General features: G+C 39.1%; 1 protein-coding gene across 1 annotated transcript in view; it reads right to left on the minus strand.

Moving 5' to 3' along the window:
* Positions 1 to 18,252, minus strand: part of si:ch211-186j3.6 (neural-cadherin) — a 260,357-nt gene that overhangs the window by 225,149 nt on the left and 16,956 nt on the right. The window contains exon 5 of the mRNA XM_044357504.1: positions 6,130 to 6,241. Coding sequence (XP_044213439.1) covers positions 6,130 to 6,241 — 112 coding nt within the window. The remainder of the gene's footprint in view (positions 1 to 6,129; positions 6,242 to 18,252) is intronic.

The raw sequence follows: 18,252 nt of genomic DNA on the forward strand, positions 1-18,252 counted from the left end.
TGTGCCACAGTAGATGCCCACTGATCACAAGTAGGGACAGCCAAAGTATATTTGCTGAATACATTCATCATCATGAGGACGTTCTCTAGCCTATTCCTGGAGGGCTCCAACATGGTGAAATCTATGACCACGATCTCATGCGGCCTAAACACAAGCAAGTGGCCCATAAAACTATGTGGCATCCTTTGCAACTTGGCAACACTCACAGTCTTGGACCCACAGCTTTATGTCCAAAAACATTCCCAGTCAGTAACAGCACTGTTGCACCAATTCAGTGGTCTGCTTGATGCCTTGGTGGCCGTGTTCTTGGTGCAACTGTTACACTGTCCTCGAGTCCAGGCATGGGGCTTGCTGGAGGGGCACTGGGACTAGTGCGGCAGGTAGAGCTGCTCAACCAAGCTGTGACTTGACATGTACTGCCAGGAAAGCACATCCACGTTCGTATTGCTGCAACCAGATCGATACTGGATCTTGAAATCAAAAGCAGCACACTGGGCAGCCCATCGATGCTCTGTGGCCCCCAGTTTGGCTGAGTGCTAACTTAATGGATTGGTTGGTGAAGACCGAACACTTATACCCCGACAGATACTCCCCAAACTTCTCTGTCATTGCCCACTTGAGTGCCAGGAATTCCAACTTCATGGAACTATAGCTAGCCATGTTGTGTTCAGTGGGCCAGACCTCGGCTGGCATAAGCTATGGGCCTAGCACGCCCTCCATCTTCTGGGAAAGGACAGGCCAGAGCCCACTATGGCTCACGGAGATTTCCAAACTGAAGGGGTGTCAAAAGTCAGCAAAGGCCAGCACCGGGGAAGAGACCAACTTTGCCCTTAAGGCCTCGAAGCTCTGTTCACACTGATCATCACAACCAAGCATCTGTCCTGACCTGGCGCCTACAAGCTCCACCAGCAATTTATGCAGAGGTCCGGCAAACCCCTCTACAAAGCGCCTGTAATAGCTGGTGAACCCCAAAAATGAGCGCAGCTTTGACAAATTGCATGGCCACCACCTCAATCTTTGTGGGGTCTGAAGAAACCGCCCTGTCAGAGATGATATGCCCCAGATAGCTGACCTCTTGCTGGAAGAAAGCACACTTTTCTAGTTTCGCTTTCAGGCACTCCTCTTGGAGCCGACAAAGAACAAATTCTTGTTGCTGCAGGTGTTGGGAGACTGAAGAAGAGAACACAATGATGTCATCCAGATAAAGAAGCAGTGACTGACACTGCTGACCCCCAAACACCCTCTGCATGAAGCTCTGCAAGGTGCTTGGAGCATTACACAACCCAAAGGGCATGTGGTTCCATTTGAAAAAAAACAAATGCATGCAAAAGGCTGTTTTGGGCTTGTTGTGCTTGGAAACAGAGACCTGGTTATACCTGCTGGTCAGATCCAGATCCAAACCAGCGGGCCCCAGAAAGGGCATTGAGGCTCTCCTCAAAACGAAGTAGGGGGAACGCGTCCTTCCTTGTCTTGCTATTAAGCATGCAGTAGTCCATGCACATGCATAGACTTCTGACAATGGGGGAGGCATAGGGACTACTGCTCTCCCTCATCACCTGAGCCTCAAGAAGCTGATTGATGTGAGCCCTCACCTCCTCATACTCAGATGGGGGGATGTGCCTGTACCTCTGACGAACTGGAACATTGTCATGTTGTCGTGCGAGATGAGATTTGTACAAGAGAAAAACCTAATCTGCCACATTGTGTTGCAGCTGACAGTGTAACATCACCTGTGCACTACAATATTCTCCTCTAATATCTCTGTGACTGTTACATGACCACCTCCCGTCATGGAGCACTTTACTTTAGAAATATGTTTTTTAGCATCTAACCTCTCATCAAATCATTCCCCCTTTATTTCTGTCACAGCACAGTGCTGCTCTGATGACATGTGAGCTGTATTAATTGTTTCAGATCTAAATTTGTTATGTGTTTGTCTTCTGATTTCTGAAAGCAGGACTTGAAGTTGCGCACTGTTTTTACTCTTTGAAAACTTTTTTGAATGAAACTCGCCCACAAACGGAGCGGAACATGGAACCTTATATGGCAGTTTTAGGGGTGTGGATTATACTGATGATCACATCTCACTGATGCACACCTCCTCATGAACAGGTGACATTCATCAGGCTGAAATGAGTGATTTACAACAAGTTCAGGCAGTTAAAAGAGTGTTGAATCCCACGTAGGATTTTCTCATTTTCCTCTTATTACTTTGTGCAAGAACAAATATAAGAGAAAAATAGGAAAACATTCATGCATGAGGACCTCTGCCTGTACAATGTAGTGTTTTTAATTTGTGAAATCATGTCATCTTTTATAGGCAGTGCATTTGCATTCTTATGAGACTGGAACCACAACCATCACATATTTTATGATTATTTTTATGGCAACACCAAATTAATTTTCCTATTAAAGGTAAGCTACAAAAAATTTAACCAAAATGACATCACAATTTCAGCTCAAATTCAGTAAAGATGATTGAGACTCTCAACAAATGTTATTCAAATCTCTAATCATTTACATAATCTCATGTTCATTTTTACCCAACTAAATATCATTTTCAATGTAAAGACAGTATAACTATTTTCTCAGGATGCAAGGTGATTTCATAGGTCTTAGCCGTTCTGAAATTTAGTGCAACACACAGTGTGTGTTAGTAAACTATGTGTGTCCCATCATCAAATTGCCTGTTTGAGTAATAGTGTTAATTATAGTGATGATGATGATTGCAAAGATCAAAACAGTATCAGCAAGAACACTGCACAAGTGCAAAAACAACAAAGCTTTGTGATCTGAATCCAACTCAAAAGTTTTCCGCCTGCAGTCAAAGCTAATGAGCACTTCCAAAGAGGTGTCATAACTGCAGTCATTAATAATTTACTACTGCATTAGCAGTGTTTTATTTCTCTGCATTTTGTACTTGTCAATACTCATTTGCAGCTCTGTTGGTGTTTCCATTTTTGAGTACAGAAAGTAAACCTGTTTATTAAATTACCTGTTTATTTATTAAAACATCACTTTGTTTTGAACTATAAACCCAATGAGACTCATGCATGAATGTTTTTTTTAATTTTTCTCTTCTTTATTCTTGCTCAAAACAATAACAGGAAAATAAGAAAATCCTATGTGGGATTCAGGAAAACTGTCTCAACTGCCTGAACCTGTCATAAATCGCCTGTTTCAGCCTGACAAATCTGTTCACCTGTTCATGAGGAGGTCCACTTTTGTGAGAGGTGGTCATTAGAATAATCCACGCCCCTGAAATTGCTATATAAGGCTCCATGTCTTGCTCTATTTGTGAGCGAGTTTCATTCACAAAACTTCCCAAAGAGTAAAAACACTGGGTAATTTCAAGTCCAGCGGCCTGTACTACAAATCAAGTTAAACATACCCAGGTTATCTTTTTGTTCGCTGAGCCTAACATTGGCCGTCCAGATAACCATTACTACAAAGCTGGCTATCAACTAGCTCAGTCAAATATGAGTTTTCCTATCCAGCTACGAGCACATTCATGTGAAAGAGGCGGGGTTTGTTAATTACGAGCGACATCATCAGAACCATGAATGAAGTACTTCATATGATATCACATGAAACGGTGATACGAGGTACCTGCGGAAAACTTCTGTTTTAGGGACAGCAAAAAGTCATATTCAATGAAGTGAAATGTAAACAATAGCCTGTAATCATACAACAGAATAAGAATATGTAGAAACACAAGAAATAATTTCCACATATTAAAAGTAGTCCAAGGCTTAAAATACATGTAGGAATTGTTGTATATGCCCTAACTATAGAGTATATAGAGAATCAGAGTGTAAAATCATCCACACTGTCAGCTATCACTCCAGGGATAAAATACACTTTGCACAATTAAAATGCAGCTAAAATCATAATTATGTGTTTAGTGTGGTAAACGATCTCTCCGTTTGTTAGAAGCTCTGTTTTAAAACCAGAGTGAAAATAAAAAGTCTGGAACGATAAAATGTTTCTACTGACCAATAAAAATATATATTGCTCTTTTTTTACTTGTCATTTTATTATAAACTCGGGACTTTTGTCCATGTCGGGATCCTGTAGCAATGATGACTCTTTTTTTCTAGTGATCTGATTGGTCAGTGGTCAGGGTGTTGGCAGGTTGTGATCCGATCCTGTTCAACTTAAGATACCATGGCGATGTACCCCAGTAAGAAGTGAACCACACAAATCCTGCTTCGTAGAATAGACCTCTGCCTTCAGAAATCAGAAGACGAACTCAACAAATTTAGGAATGACAGTAGAAGACCCATAACAATTAGAAAATATGAATCCAGCTAACATGTCATCAGAGCAGCTCTGTGCTGTGACAGAAATAAAGAGCGAATGATTTGACATGAAGTTAGATGCTAAAAAAACATCTTTCTAGAGCAAAGTGCTCCGTGATGAGAGGCGGTCATGTGACAGTCACAGAGCTATTAGAGGAGAATATTATAGTCTACAGGTGATGTTACATTGTCGGCTGCAACGTAAGAGGATACTGGACAGGGACCTGCAGAGAGACACAACTGGCAGCTGGCAGAAACAAGAGAAGTTTCCTAGCTACTACTTAGATGTGGAAGTTGCTGCACCAAAATATGGCCATAAAAATCAGAAAATCTAAAAAAAAACCTTTCAGTAAATTGGCAGCCATGATGATGGTGATAATATGGTAAACAGAAGATTAATTTTGCATTAAGTTTGTTTTAGTTACATATTACATTTATTTTTTATCTATTCATAACATATACAACGGGTCTGAACCACTTGTAAATTTTGTTCGTACCTAAGAGAAAATTCTGAAAAATTCTTTTTTGAAAAAGCTGTTGAATTCCACAAATGTTCTTAAATCGCTCGTACGTGCATTTTAAGAATGAATCTGTTCGTACAAGTGCGTCTAGCATGAGGCCCAGTGTTCCAAGGCTGCTTTTACAGTGTTTTTAAATAGTTTTATACAATACATGTAATAATTACATTTTCTAAAATGTAGCTACCAGAGAGGCTTTATGTAGAGTGTAGAGGGACAGACAAGTGTGAAATGTTTTGCTGTCAGTTTTTGGCAGTCTGTCAGAACCTAAAAAAGATTGGGCCTCTCGGTGTTAAGTCACACTATGACAGATCAAATTGTGATAAGTTGTACCCACAACAGTTTCCATTATCATTTCTTCACGTTAGATGAATCATAAGTGATCCCTGTGTGGAAATCGGGTCGTTACAGCAAAGAAAAAGCAAGAGCAGCTGCACTGATGGAAATGGCAATGATTTCATGGCTGCCAGTGTTGACAAGTAGATACTCAGTTTCCTGACCAGTCAAAACACATGAATTTTAAAAAAGCTCAGACCTTCACATTTAGCCCACGGAGCCACACCTGCTTTAGTGTTAGCTACAGGGACTCGTATTGGAAAATATGCATTGTTTTTGGTGGAAGTCTAGAATTGTAGAACTACCTTGTGTGGAGATCGACACAACATAATTCCTCCTCTAACTCAAAGTGATTGCTAACTGTGATATTCATGTAACCCAGAGTGTAAAAAATGTACACCACAGTGGCATTCTCCCCTCAATAACATCATGATTTATGCATGCTCTACTGTGTTTATCAGGTAGGTTTTAAGGAATAATCTTAATTAGGACACTAACATTTTCAACATAGCGTGGGAGTTTTTAATTAATGAAATTAAATAATAAAATAACACAAAAGCAGCTTCCGTTAGTGCCTCTGTTTATGAACATTTCAAAACAGTAACTGAAAAAACAATAAAGTGCACCTCAAATCCCCTCTGCAATAATGTAGAATAGAAAAACAATATGAAACGGATTGTTCTTTTTAGGTGCTAGACAATGTAATTTCATGTTGTCTGAAGACAAAAACACAGGAGTGCACTTGGTGATGTTGTCCTGAACTAGTGTGAGTACTGACGTGATGGATGGAGATCTTATCGGAAGGAACATTGCAAAGTGAAGATCATTCTATATCAAAGAATCACGATTTGACACTTTTATTTTATTTTTCTAGTTTAATTTCATTAAAATGAAATTTGCATAGCAATAATCCTGAATCTGTGTAAGTGATAAAAGGAAAACACGAGTCTGTGGGGATTTATTAGATGTCTCACCTTGCAGCAGGGAGGTAGCTGTTGTCACGGTTTCTGGTACACCATCCTTGCTGTAAATGGACTGCAGGAACTCTGGAACGCAGTCGTTTTCATCGACAATAACAACTCGCACCTGAGGGGGGGAAATTGAGGAGGGGTAAGGAAGAGAGTGAAAAACAGAAAGAGACAGAGAAAGAAAAATAAAGAGAAAGAAAGAGAGAAGGGGGAGTAAGACAAGAGCAAAATACATCAAGTCTAACTTCCATTACACATACTGTATTTTTCACTTAAATATGGTATTAATGCACTGATAATTTCCTGCCACATGTAGTCATCATCAGCTGCATAAAATCTTAAAAGGTGTAAAAAAAAAAAAAAAAATCTACCAGCAGGGTATGATTATTCCACCTATTGGAGCTGAACAATAATAAGTCTTAGTTAACCACATGATTCTAAAATATTCTAGGGGTAGGTTTATTAGTCTAATATCTATTCAGTTCTAAAGTCTTTTTTGGGAAATTGCAGGACCTGAATAGTGTCTGCAGTGTTTCTCTCAGGTTGTATAGAGCCTCACCAACCCCAGCCACAAGAACAGCTTGTAGGTACTGTAGCCTGTGAGGTGATACCCAGGGCAGAAAGCATCTACAAATCACTCCCTACCGCTCACAAACCCTAAATGCTGTGAGGCAACAATAATACTGATGGTGAATTGATGAGCAATATTATTGCTTTGATCAACTCAGAGCCTCTACCATCTGGATTTAAACAGCTGGACAGTAAGAGGAAACGGTTTAGAGAGATTTTAAATCAAATAAACTAGAAAAGAGGAATTAGAATATTATTCTTCCACTGTGGAAATTTCACCCTTGACTACATTCCTGTGTGAAACTGCACCGGGAAAATGTGCCATTATGTCAACACAGATTACAAGCATTTTACTTCACAGTAAAAAATGGATATGAAAATAAAAAAGAATTTAAAAGAAGGATAGATGTCTACATTTATGACCTCATATATGTCCACCGGTGATACTGTTACTGTACCTACATGTAGTTAAACGGCCCAGGCAATAGCAGGTGGAAATGCCGGAGATTAAAAATCACACTGGGTTGGTGTTATGAAACTTTTAAATCTGGGATTATATGGGGCCAGAACAGTGATAGTTCAATTTTGGCATCGACAATAAAATAGTGCATTGAAAACAAAACCTGAACCAGAAAAAAGTTGTATTGAAACAAGTAATGGCACTGAAAAAAGTTCCACTGAAAAATAAAACACGGGCATTAAAAAATTACAATCGTATAATCTCATTATCTTATTTTATGTTGATATTTTTTGCATTATGATGTGTTTTTAAATGTCAGTCTTCAGATTTTTTCCTCATTGCTGTCTTTTTCAGTAACAATTTGTTTTTTTCTCATTACCCAGTATGCCTTGTGGTCCAACAAAGATTAGATATCTAGGGGCGATGGCATTGTGATGGAGATTTTGAGCCAGACTGTTGTAGCCTTCACTCTAATACTGTTAATATGCCAATTTATAAAGATTTAAAGGTCCCATATTTTACACTTTTCTTGTGTTTTATTTGAAGTCCCAAAGGTAAGGCAAACACTGAACGTATAGTTGTGACATCACAACCTTACAGAAGTCCAAACGACTTGTTTAAAGTTTCTCAATATGGGCTGTATGCATTTCTCCGTGGACTGAGCGTTTTGATACTTTCACAGAACAACAGCACTGTCTTTAGGGCTCTATATGTACAGATATCAGTCTATATTAAATTTTGTTTTATTTTATTAAGCTAAATAACAGTTTGGATTTTTATTATAGCTATATTACAGATTAAATAACATAATTTACTGCATCTCTCTGTCAATGAGGTTATTTTTGTACATTTATATTTATTGAAATATGATGATATCTGTACATATAGAGCCCCAGAGGCAGAACTGTTCTGTCCATTAAAAATATGAAGCTTCACTTTACATTCAGACAAACTAATGTGGCAGCTACAATTGTTAGATTTCATCAGTGAGGCCAACATTTACCTTTTTGAAAGGAATTACATCATAACTAAATGCTACATTAGAGCCAGTAGTAAATCACCAAAGAGCTGCAGATCAGTTCATTGGATCATGTCATCTGCAGGATGACGATGCAGGATTCGGGCTGCTGTTGTGAGATGACCGGCTGAAACGTCACAGCAGATTTATAAACCGGTGTTATCTGTCTAAATTGACCACATATTGGGAATCTAAATGGTTACTTTCCTGCCTGAAAAAAATATTTTAATAATAAAGTGACATTAAAAGTCCTATAGCGAAAATTACAACAGGCTCAAAATCTCCACCATCATGACACTGCCTTCAGATATCCAATCTTCGTCAGACTGCAAGGCATACTGGGTAATGTAGGCCCAGCAAGGGCCCTCCTCTCTACACCAAAACGCTGACAGAGAGTTGAAACAAAAAAACAGAAAGTTGAAACTGAAAACCATTGACACTGAAAAAAAAACTGACAGTGTAAAAAAAAGAACAGTCACTGAAAAAAGACAGACAAGAAGAAAAAATCTGAAGATCGACATTGAAAAACACATCATAATGCAAAAAATATAAACATAAAATAAGAGAATAAGATTGTAATTTTTTTAATGTCCCTGTTTTATTTTTCACTGGAACTCATTTCAGTGCCAAAACAACTTTTTCCAATACAAGTGTTTCACTGCCTTTTACAGTTCAGATTTTGCTTTCAATGCACAATTTTATTTTCGATGCCAAAATTTAACTGTCACTGTTCTGGCCCCTTAGATTACTACTTCAGGCATCGTCTGGAATTGGTTTTCTTTGGGTCCAGAGTCGTTTTCATCTGCGAGTAACCCAAATTAACCCTATCCCTAACCAAAAGGAAGCCTCATCCCAGCCTCCTCCAAAGGCTTGGCCTGACCCTGATCCCTGTGGTTTCTCAGTGAGGGAGCAGCTGCAGAGTCGGCATTATGGTGCCTTCAGTTGGACAGTGCAGAATGCAATCTTGTGCAGTTTTTCAGAAGCCCTGAATCTGTGTGCAGAGATGAATTTGTATGGTGTGAGTATGTAGGCATGTGTGTGCATGCAGGGGCGCCGTATGAGGGGGGGAAATTTAGGATGATTCTAAGGGCCTGTGACTGACAGGGGCCCTAATAAAATTATTAGAACGTACATTTTTTCTCAATATTTCATTTTTAACCTATCATCATTAATAGAATATTTTATTTATAATGCACTAATAAAACTGCCAGTTTCTTTTTCTTTTCTTGTTTTTGGCAAAAAGTAAACATCCAGAGAGCCTCTGTAAAATCTGGCTTCCAAAAACAAAAAGAGAGAAAAGAAAGGACGATGTATGTCACCCAATTTTTCACAAAGAAAGATGAGTGTAGTCCATGAGTGGAAATGAACCTGTTAGAGGCTACTTTTGCTCCCCTAACATTAGTTACTTAATATATTCACAGAAAATTCTGAGTGTTTACATTTCGCTCCTCTTTTAGCCAACATTTAATCAATGCAGGCAAACTTTTAGCAAGCTATTCATACTAAATCCCTGCTCCTGTCTGGTACCAGAACTGATGACAACGGATGCAGCAATCCCTGTCTCCCCATCCCCATACCCCTACATATGAACCAGCCCTACTCCCAGCTGAAGGTGGGCAGCATTGTGTTGAATGACATGTCAGTTGGCATAATTGCAGGGGGGTCTGTGGGAATTTCTTTTTTTATCTTTATAAAAAGAAAAATGATTAAATCCTTTTGAATGATAAGAATTGGTAGTATACCTAGTTGATATGTATACTTAGTTCAAAAATCTGCCGCTGATTTTATTCTTTTCTGTTATATCATTGTATAGATGATAATGTTAATTTATTTTAATTGAAGAGGTTCATGTATATTTAAGTTATATTTATTTTAAGTTATTCATTAACATTGAGATAATTTTCCATTCAAGAATTTTACCATTAAAATACATTTAGACTAAAAGTAAAAGATGGCCTTTAGCACATTTCTTAAACAGGGTATCAGTCTTGCATCAAATAGTGAATTCCACTGTATGCGGAATGTTACATGCATGTCTGCACAGTGTTAGATTTATTACAGGTCACTGTCAGTAAATATCATACAGTAAGTATTGGACTACAAGAGAGTTCCAAGCCTGCAATGGTAGAGTTATTTAAAGCTTTGAATGGTTCAATTGGCTTCTGGAAGTACGGTAAACAGCAATTGCACAGGGTTGGCATGGCCTGTGGTGGTGGGGTGGCAGGGCCCAGTGTGATCTCTTTTCATGGGGCCCAAGATCCCTGGCGGCACCCCTGTGTGCGTGAGACACTGTAATGCTGTTCAGTTCATTAGGGACATGAAGGCAAACACAGCATCTTCTACCAGATGTTAACTGCCTGCTTGCAGCATTCAGAAGGAATAAATACAGACATGGGCTGGCAGGCAAGCCTCTCTGACCCCCAGCCCACTTCTTCTCTTACGTATAAACATAGAAGTACACACACAAGCACTACAGCTTGCTCTGTGATACACACAAACACACACACTGAGAGTGGTGTGTAAATACCACTGGTATTAAATCCTGGTAGGTAAAATGAAATTCTGTAATATCAGTTAATCCTTCAGCAAAGATCAGCTTCGAAGCAACAGACAACAAAATAAAATCTGACCATGTGAACTCCCTGAGGTTATATGTGTGTGTTTGCAAACGACTGTCAATCTATGTTTGCCTCTGTGTGTGTGTGTGTGTTTGCATGCCAGAGTGAGTGTGCGTAAGTGCCAGTATGACAAGAAACGGCGAGGGTTCAGCAAGATATATGAACGTACAGTATGTGTGTATACAAGGCTGAGGAAAAGCAAGATTGAATGAGAAGAGGGGGGAAGTCGGCCGTAAAGCAAGATGAGCTCAAACACGCACGCTGACACATGCGCACACACACACACTTTGGGCAGCTGCGGGCAGGTCTCAGGCTGGTTAGGTAACTAATGGTGCCGATGAGCTATCACTCCTGGAGGGAGAAACTTGGAAACTACCTGCAAATTAAAGTCATGCTCAGTGACTTCAGTCCACACAAATACACCACCTCAGTTCGCTATTCTGGCAGGCAGATATCTAAAAAGCAGAATGAAGTCAAAAGCAAGAAAGGACAGCTAAACAGATTGAAGCTGTGGAAGTCCAGTGGAAACAATGCTTTGCTGTGAATACTGTCGTAAACTTTGATAAGAGAAACAGGGAAAAACAGAACAGCTTAAATTATGAGGTACTGGCTTATGAGATCCACATGAACTGTTCACAAAAAGGAGGAAATTCTGATGCAAAATCGTTGAAAAACATATCTTTCTATGGAGACAGTTGGGCTGTCAGCCACTATTATTGCATGTGCGCAAATGTCTCCAATCCAAGCATTCTCAGTGCACCTTTATATACCTTCATTGCATGAAAAAATCAAATATACTACAAATAAACAGAATGCCATCTCAGTAGCACAGCATGCCAAGAAAACACAGAATAATACATATTGGTTCAAGTGTATAAAGTCTTCATAGAAAACACCTGGAGTCAGATTCTTTGTTGAGGTGGAAAGGAAAAAAAAACAGTGTTTGAATGTAGGCTGCATCACATTTTAAAAGTAGAGAATCAAAGTCACACCCTCATCACAAGTCAATCTTATTAATCCTTGAGTGAGATAAAATAAAACAGATACCTACAGCAGCATTGGCGTTATGGATGGGCCTTGAGGGTCCAGACCCGTCCAAAAAGGTCACTGTGCTCCCTCAGCTGAATTCTCTCCCTGACAAAAAAATAAAACTGAAATACTTTTACAGCTGTAAGTAAAAATAAGTCATACAGTTTGGTAATGGAAGACTTAACACTGTAATGCAAAATAAAGCACAAAGCAGTGATAGTTTGCATTTAGGAAACCATTTCTTACTGTAAATAACAACCCCCTACCTCACTAATTAAAAACAACTACAATATCTGCATTGCATGACCAGCCAATCAATTATATTACGAGGTTGAACTTATAGTTAACAGAAACGATAGGTGGATGGCATTAATGTAGACATTTTCTTGGTGGTAAACAAAACTAACCCGTTAAAAGCAATGTATAAAACTTAGCCATCATTTAATTAATATGGTCATTGGAACAACACCCACAGCAGCAGTAGGTCATGGCAGTGACAACCAAGCTCAAGCTAATGATTCCGCTAATATTAGTTACCACTGCACCTGATTTTAACACACAGACAAGCTGCAGTGATGGAGGTAACATTAGCATTCCTGAGGACACTGATGCTGCCAGGGCTAAGCGGCTGATGGAGACTGACATTTGCCCCGATGATTGATTGATAGTGGATGGGTCTATGCAAGTCAGACTTGAGAAGTACCCCTCATGTCTCTTTGGAACTAAAAAGAGGTCAGTCATGTCATCATGGTATGACAATTGAGAGTGGCTTGAGTATTCCGTCAAGTGGGATGCTGCTCTCTGTTACCTGTGTTGTTCTTCTCAGTCCAAATGTGACCCAGCTTTTGCTAGCAAAGGCTTCACTGACTGGAAACATGCAATGGAGGCTAATAAAGAACTTCCAAGGAAGATTAAGTCCGTTTCAGTCAGTGGAAAGAAAGACAGCAGCGTATGGAGAAAAGGAAAGATCTGCTAATTAATGCAGATCAGCTCTAGAAAAATTGGTAGTACGTTTCTAGTATTATTGATGTCATGGAGTTTCTTGTTTCTAACCAGTTGCCTTTAAGGGGTAAATTAGATGCATTTGGTGATATGTCAGAGGGAGAAAACAGGCTTTTTCTATCCTTATTTGACTTCAACATAAGGAAATACCCCGGTCAGCCCAAACTGTGAAGTCTATTTCCCGAAATGCTACATACACAAGTCATGAGATGCAAAATGAGCTCATTTGCATAATAAGGAACGTTGTGACTAGGAATGTGCAGAGAGCCCAGTATTTGTATTTGTATCTATATTTGTTGAGGCAGCAAAATTATTTATATTTGTATTTGAATAAAAGTAGAAATAGGCTTAAATGATGATGATGTCCAAATTAGGAAATGAGCGTTATGTAGCAGGTGGATGTGACTCCCCTCATTGAGACCCTCTGATAGACATAACAGAGGAGACAGAGTGAGATAGCGATGTAACCAACCAGCACGCTGGTATTTGACGTTTTTTCTTTTTTCTTCCTGAAAACAAGTCATTTTTAAAACATTTGTACAAAATAAATATTCATAAAAAAACACAAACACTATTTGTGCTTTTCTAATAACGCATTCAGATTCAGGCGCACCCCTTGTTATGACCAAAGCAATTGTGAGAGACATTTGGAATTTATGGTTCATGATCAAAGTAGATGGAACAAGGGATGCTACTCAAAAAGAAAGTGTCTCCATCGTTATTCATTTTGTCAACAAAGAAACATTGGAAATAACAGAACAACTGCTTGTGATGGCCACTGCAGACTCAGGTGATGAGCAGTTCATTACCATCATGATGCTGTCTGAGTTAAGCAAGGCAATTTTGAGTTCCACCAAGATTTTAAGTCAAGTGTATGATGGTGCTTCTGTGATGTTGGGAAAGCATGGAGGTGTCCAGCAGCTTTTACAAGACAAACTTGGCCATGAGGTGCCTTATGTCCACTGTTGGAACTATAAGTTGCATCTTGTTGGTGTCCATGTGTTGTCAGCAGAGGAAGCCATTTGAGGACATCAGATCACTCCTTGCACATATTGATGCTACAAGGGGCCACGGAGCAGAATTACACACAGAGGCTATCAGGCTGTTACAGAAGGTGTCAGAGCAAAGTTCTGTGTTAACTGCTCATCTAGTTCACAAGGTATGTATTGGGGATTTCCAGTGAAATTGTGTCTTTGCTTTGAACATTTGTGGCATAGTTTGAGCCCTTCGTTTTCTGTCTGTATTTCCCTTGTAAACAAAACTTCCTTGTTATAGATGCTTATGCTGCAGGACCATGCTAAGGTTGTACTCAGACCAAATAAGGCATCGCAGCACACAGCTGCAGGGTTGAGCGGAGGTGTGTGGGGGTGTGGGTGTGTTTATTTGTGCTCTAGAATGTAACTGCTGTGAAACAATCAGAAAATAACGTTTTATTGATCTGATTCACCAGCTTTCTCACTACCACTGCTCCTTCTCTTCATTCACTCTCTAACTCACTTGACCACAGCTGCTCTCTGTTTTTCTCTTTTTCTCTCGTCTTTTTTAAAATGAGTCAGGAAGCTGACAGCAAAGTCTAACTTTACTTTTAACATTATCAAACGAAGAGAAATGTCCTCCCCTCCTCCTAGTAATGTCTTTGTACTCCCTCATTGCAGGGTTTTACAGCTCTGATCAGTCTGATCACCAGCTGTGACTGGCCACTGCAGCATGACGTCGGGTTGCGTTTCTCCAAAAGTTGACTCTAGATCAGGTCAGTGTGGCGCTGATGCAGCCAAAAACCCTGCAGCCTAAATGCACTACCCCTATTCAAATGAATATGATGACTGGCATTTTCACCGCACTGCCTGATTTGGTCTGAATACGGCCTAACAAGTTGCTACAAGGAGAGGAGATGAATCTTTTAACTGGACTGACACTTGTGTCAACTGCTGTGGATTGTGTGCGCAAACTGTGGGATGAAGAAGGATTCTCCACGCTCTGGGACACAGTAGTGAGCACAACACCACACTGGCCACTGCACTTAAAGGGCTTGATCTAGAGGGAGAGATGGATGCAACAGCAGTGAAGTTAATCATGGACTTGACAAATGCTGCAGTTGTGGAATTGGAATGTATTTTTGGAAAACAGTACATCTCCAAACTCAAAAACAATAACAGTCAAGAAATGTGGATTGTTAGAAGGCTCCTGTCAGAACAGTACAGAGTACTCAAGGCTATGCCAAGTGTGTTGTTGGCTCTTAAACTTTGTGTCACATTTGGTGCCTCTGCCGCCATGTGCAAAAACTCATCCTCCACATTAAAGAACATTTTAACCGATCACAGACATGCAATGTTGCATAGTCGCAAGAGTCAGCTTGTGCAGCTAGCTTTTGAGCATGATCTCACTTGAAAATTGCAAAACGAATGGAAAGAAGTTGTTGAGGAGATTCTGCACTCATAGGCGGTGACTCCAGTTGTTGCAGTGGCTATGTTTCTGGATGAGTATGCATATGGTTATATAGTTATGCATGCTGGTTCTTGATGTGGCTTAAAGGATGTTGTTTATCCTTTTCTTTGTTGTGTAGCCTGTGAAGGTGGTGGCACAATATATAGGTATGTTCATTATATAAAATTGCCTCTTGCAGTACTGTATTACATGCAAAATATTTAACGGATTTCCCCTTGTGCTTCTTAGTTTATAACTGGTTTTGTGGATGTAGTAGCATGTGTGTGAGTGTGTGCACACCTATGCACATAAGTGACTGTATGTACACCTCTCTGTCATAGTTAATTTCTTTCATGAAACATGATAATGTTAATTATACACATAATAAAAGCTATGTGAGGTGAACAACATGCCCTCTGTCAAAGTTGATTATCTTTCTGTTCCTAATGCTCTGGCACCGACCCTGACCTACAGTTATATAATTTTCCACAGGACAGATCCTAGCTATCACAAACCTGAGCTCCCTTTTCATCTTTCCGAAATAGATCATACCAAAGGCACAAGAGTACTTACAAACTAAACCAACTTAACACTTTTTTCATTTTTCTCTTATAATTTGTACCTAAAAATTAACCGTTAAATACCTGTAAATTACTCCAAAAAATTCCAAGAAATCAGTACAAAATTAGGATACCTGTAAAGTAAGGTGTTACCATGTCTTTTCTTCTTTTTAAAGCAGGACCTTGAGGATATCTGGTTGTTTGTGGACCGGTTTGTAACAATAGTTTGATTACATGTTTCATTTAGAGAACCCTGTGCTTGGGTAGTCAACCTTGAACTACTCCTTAGAAAGTAACACTGAGTGTTTCTTCTCTTTAGCCTTCAGAGGTCTGTAAATACATATGCCTCTATTTATTTTGCATCTGTTTGTGCAATTGATTGTGCAACAGCTCTTTGCCTTTATAGCTGTGTTTTCAGTATTTTCTTTCCATGTGAATGCACCAATGCAGAGGAAAGAAATTTCTAAAATACAGAGGAATTAAAAGTGGATCGCAGTTATGATCTTTTTTTTTTTATTAGACTGCAACTTAAACAACACGTCTCATAAATCTTCCATTATGATATCAGTAATCTTCTGCAGTATGTGTCAGTATTTATTCAAACACATGTAGTAACACCATATTCTTCCTAGCCTATTGCTCAATACGCACATGCTATATTGTGGTAGTATGTTAGCGTATTACAGTATGCTAGGTTCTTTGTTTTCTTTTTTTTTGCCAATTTTCCTTGGTAAAAAAATACCCATTATTATCATTTTCCCCTGAATTTATGTACACCACCCCATATAAAATGGCAAAAGATGTTTTCTGGCGCTGTAGACTTTTAAAGGGGTGTTAAAGAAGCAGGTTAGCAGGCCGGAGTATATGCAAAAAAAGGTGTTGTTTATTAACAAAAATATTAATGAAACAGAGGCAAAAATGAACCCTGGGAAATTCAACAAACATAACTTAAACCAAAGCAAACAAACAAATAAATTCTGCAGCCTTACAGCAAGCTGCCATCTAGTCTGGTCCCTCCTGACCCACTGAATGGCTTTTTACCTTCTAAGCCTCACGTAACTGGAACCTTCCACCTGCTTAGGTGAGTATGAGGATGAGCTACACACATACTAAACTTTCAAAGCATACTGAACACCACATAATTATAAACATTGGATTTTTCTGTTACTGCTGACAATCACAATCTACTATAAGCACACAGTCATAAGTGCACCAAATTCACCCAAATGTCATTTACTAAAAAGTGGTTTTACCAATTACCCCACATCCTAACAATGCCCAGTCCCTCACTGCTAAAAGGACCTAATGATGCCAGCACTGACTGAGCAGCTGATCTACCCCCAATATTACAGGCAGAACAGCTGAAAGAACATACAGAGTGGGCTAACCCTTCTACTAGATCATAATCCTATAAACAAAGATAAACACGTATCAACCAATGTATTCAATTATTTAAAAAAAAACCAAACAAATTAACAAACATCTGACAGAAAATAATGATCATTTAACACACAAAACACTTATAATGTTGGGGAGAAGGGAGAGGGGCAGCCTTTTCACATCCCCACACACCCAAAAATTGTTGTTTTCTTCTGCAACATATATCCAAAAGCCTTCCAGTAACAGAAAGTAAAGAGAACAATGGGGAGAAAAGGCAATTAAGCTGCTGATTATACACCAGTCTCTCCAAATAAATAAAATAAAAACAATAAAAAGCTATAATATATATATATATGATCATTTCAAGTTCACATTTCTGCCAGATTTTTGTATAATGGATTTTGTTTTAATTGATTTTCTTTAGAAAACTGCTCAATAACTGGCACTTACCAAACACAATTTAGCCATCACAGTACATGCAAAAAACACACAGTCACGCTCTTGTAACTGTACACATTGCATGCAGTGGTCCACTGTCAAGTTCATGTCCTCTGTGCTCGCACTGTACTCATTCTGCTTCTGAATTATCTGATTGACCACTTGGTGCAGAGATGTAATCCTCATCATGACTTACTTCAGACACATACTCATTATCAGAGAAACTGTCATAAAAACCCACCATTATCAAAGAACGTGCTGCTCTGCTGTGAACCTGACACACAGATATCGTGCCATCATGTATCATATCAGTGACACAACATTATGCTAAACAGGAAAACACTACATTACTGTACCTGCTGTTACATGCTACCTGCTCTTTCATGCCTTGGGTCTCTACAAACCCTATAAACTTTTTGGAGAAAAACATTAAAAAATCATCTAAGATGTTCAACCATTATGAAATCAGGGAATTATAAAATAAAATTATAAAAACAAATAGTTTGTGTGCTAGACTTGAAGGCTTCATGGTATAAAAGTAAGGAATTAGACAGGGTGTACAGTAATATGAACCCTGGTCACTCAAGGGTAAATATAAACCTAACATAAGGAGCCCTAATGCTAATGGTC

Source organism: Thunnus albacares, chromosome 1 (genome assembly GCF_914725855.1).
Source record: "Thunnus albacares chromosome 1, fThuAlb1.1, whole genome shotgun sequence".
Lineage (NCBI taxonomy): Eukaryota > Metazoa > Chordata > Actinopteri > Scombriformes > Scombridae > Thunnus > Thunnus albacares.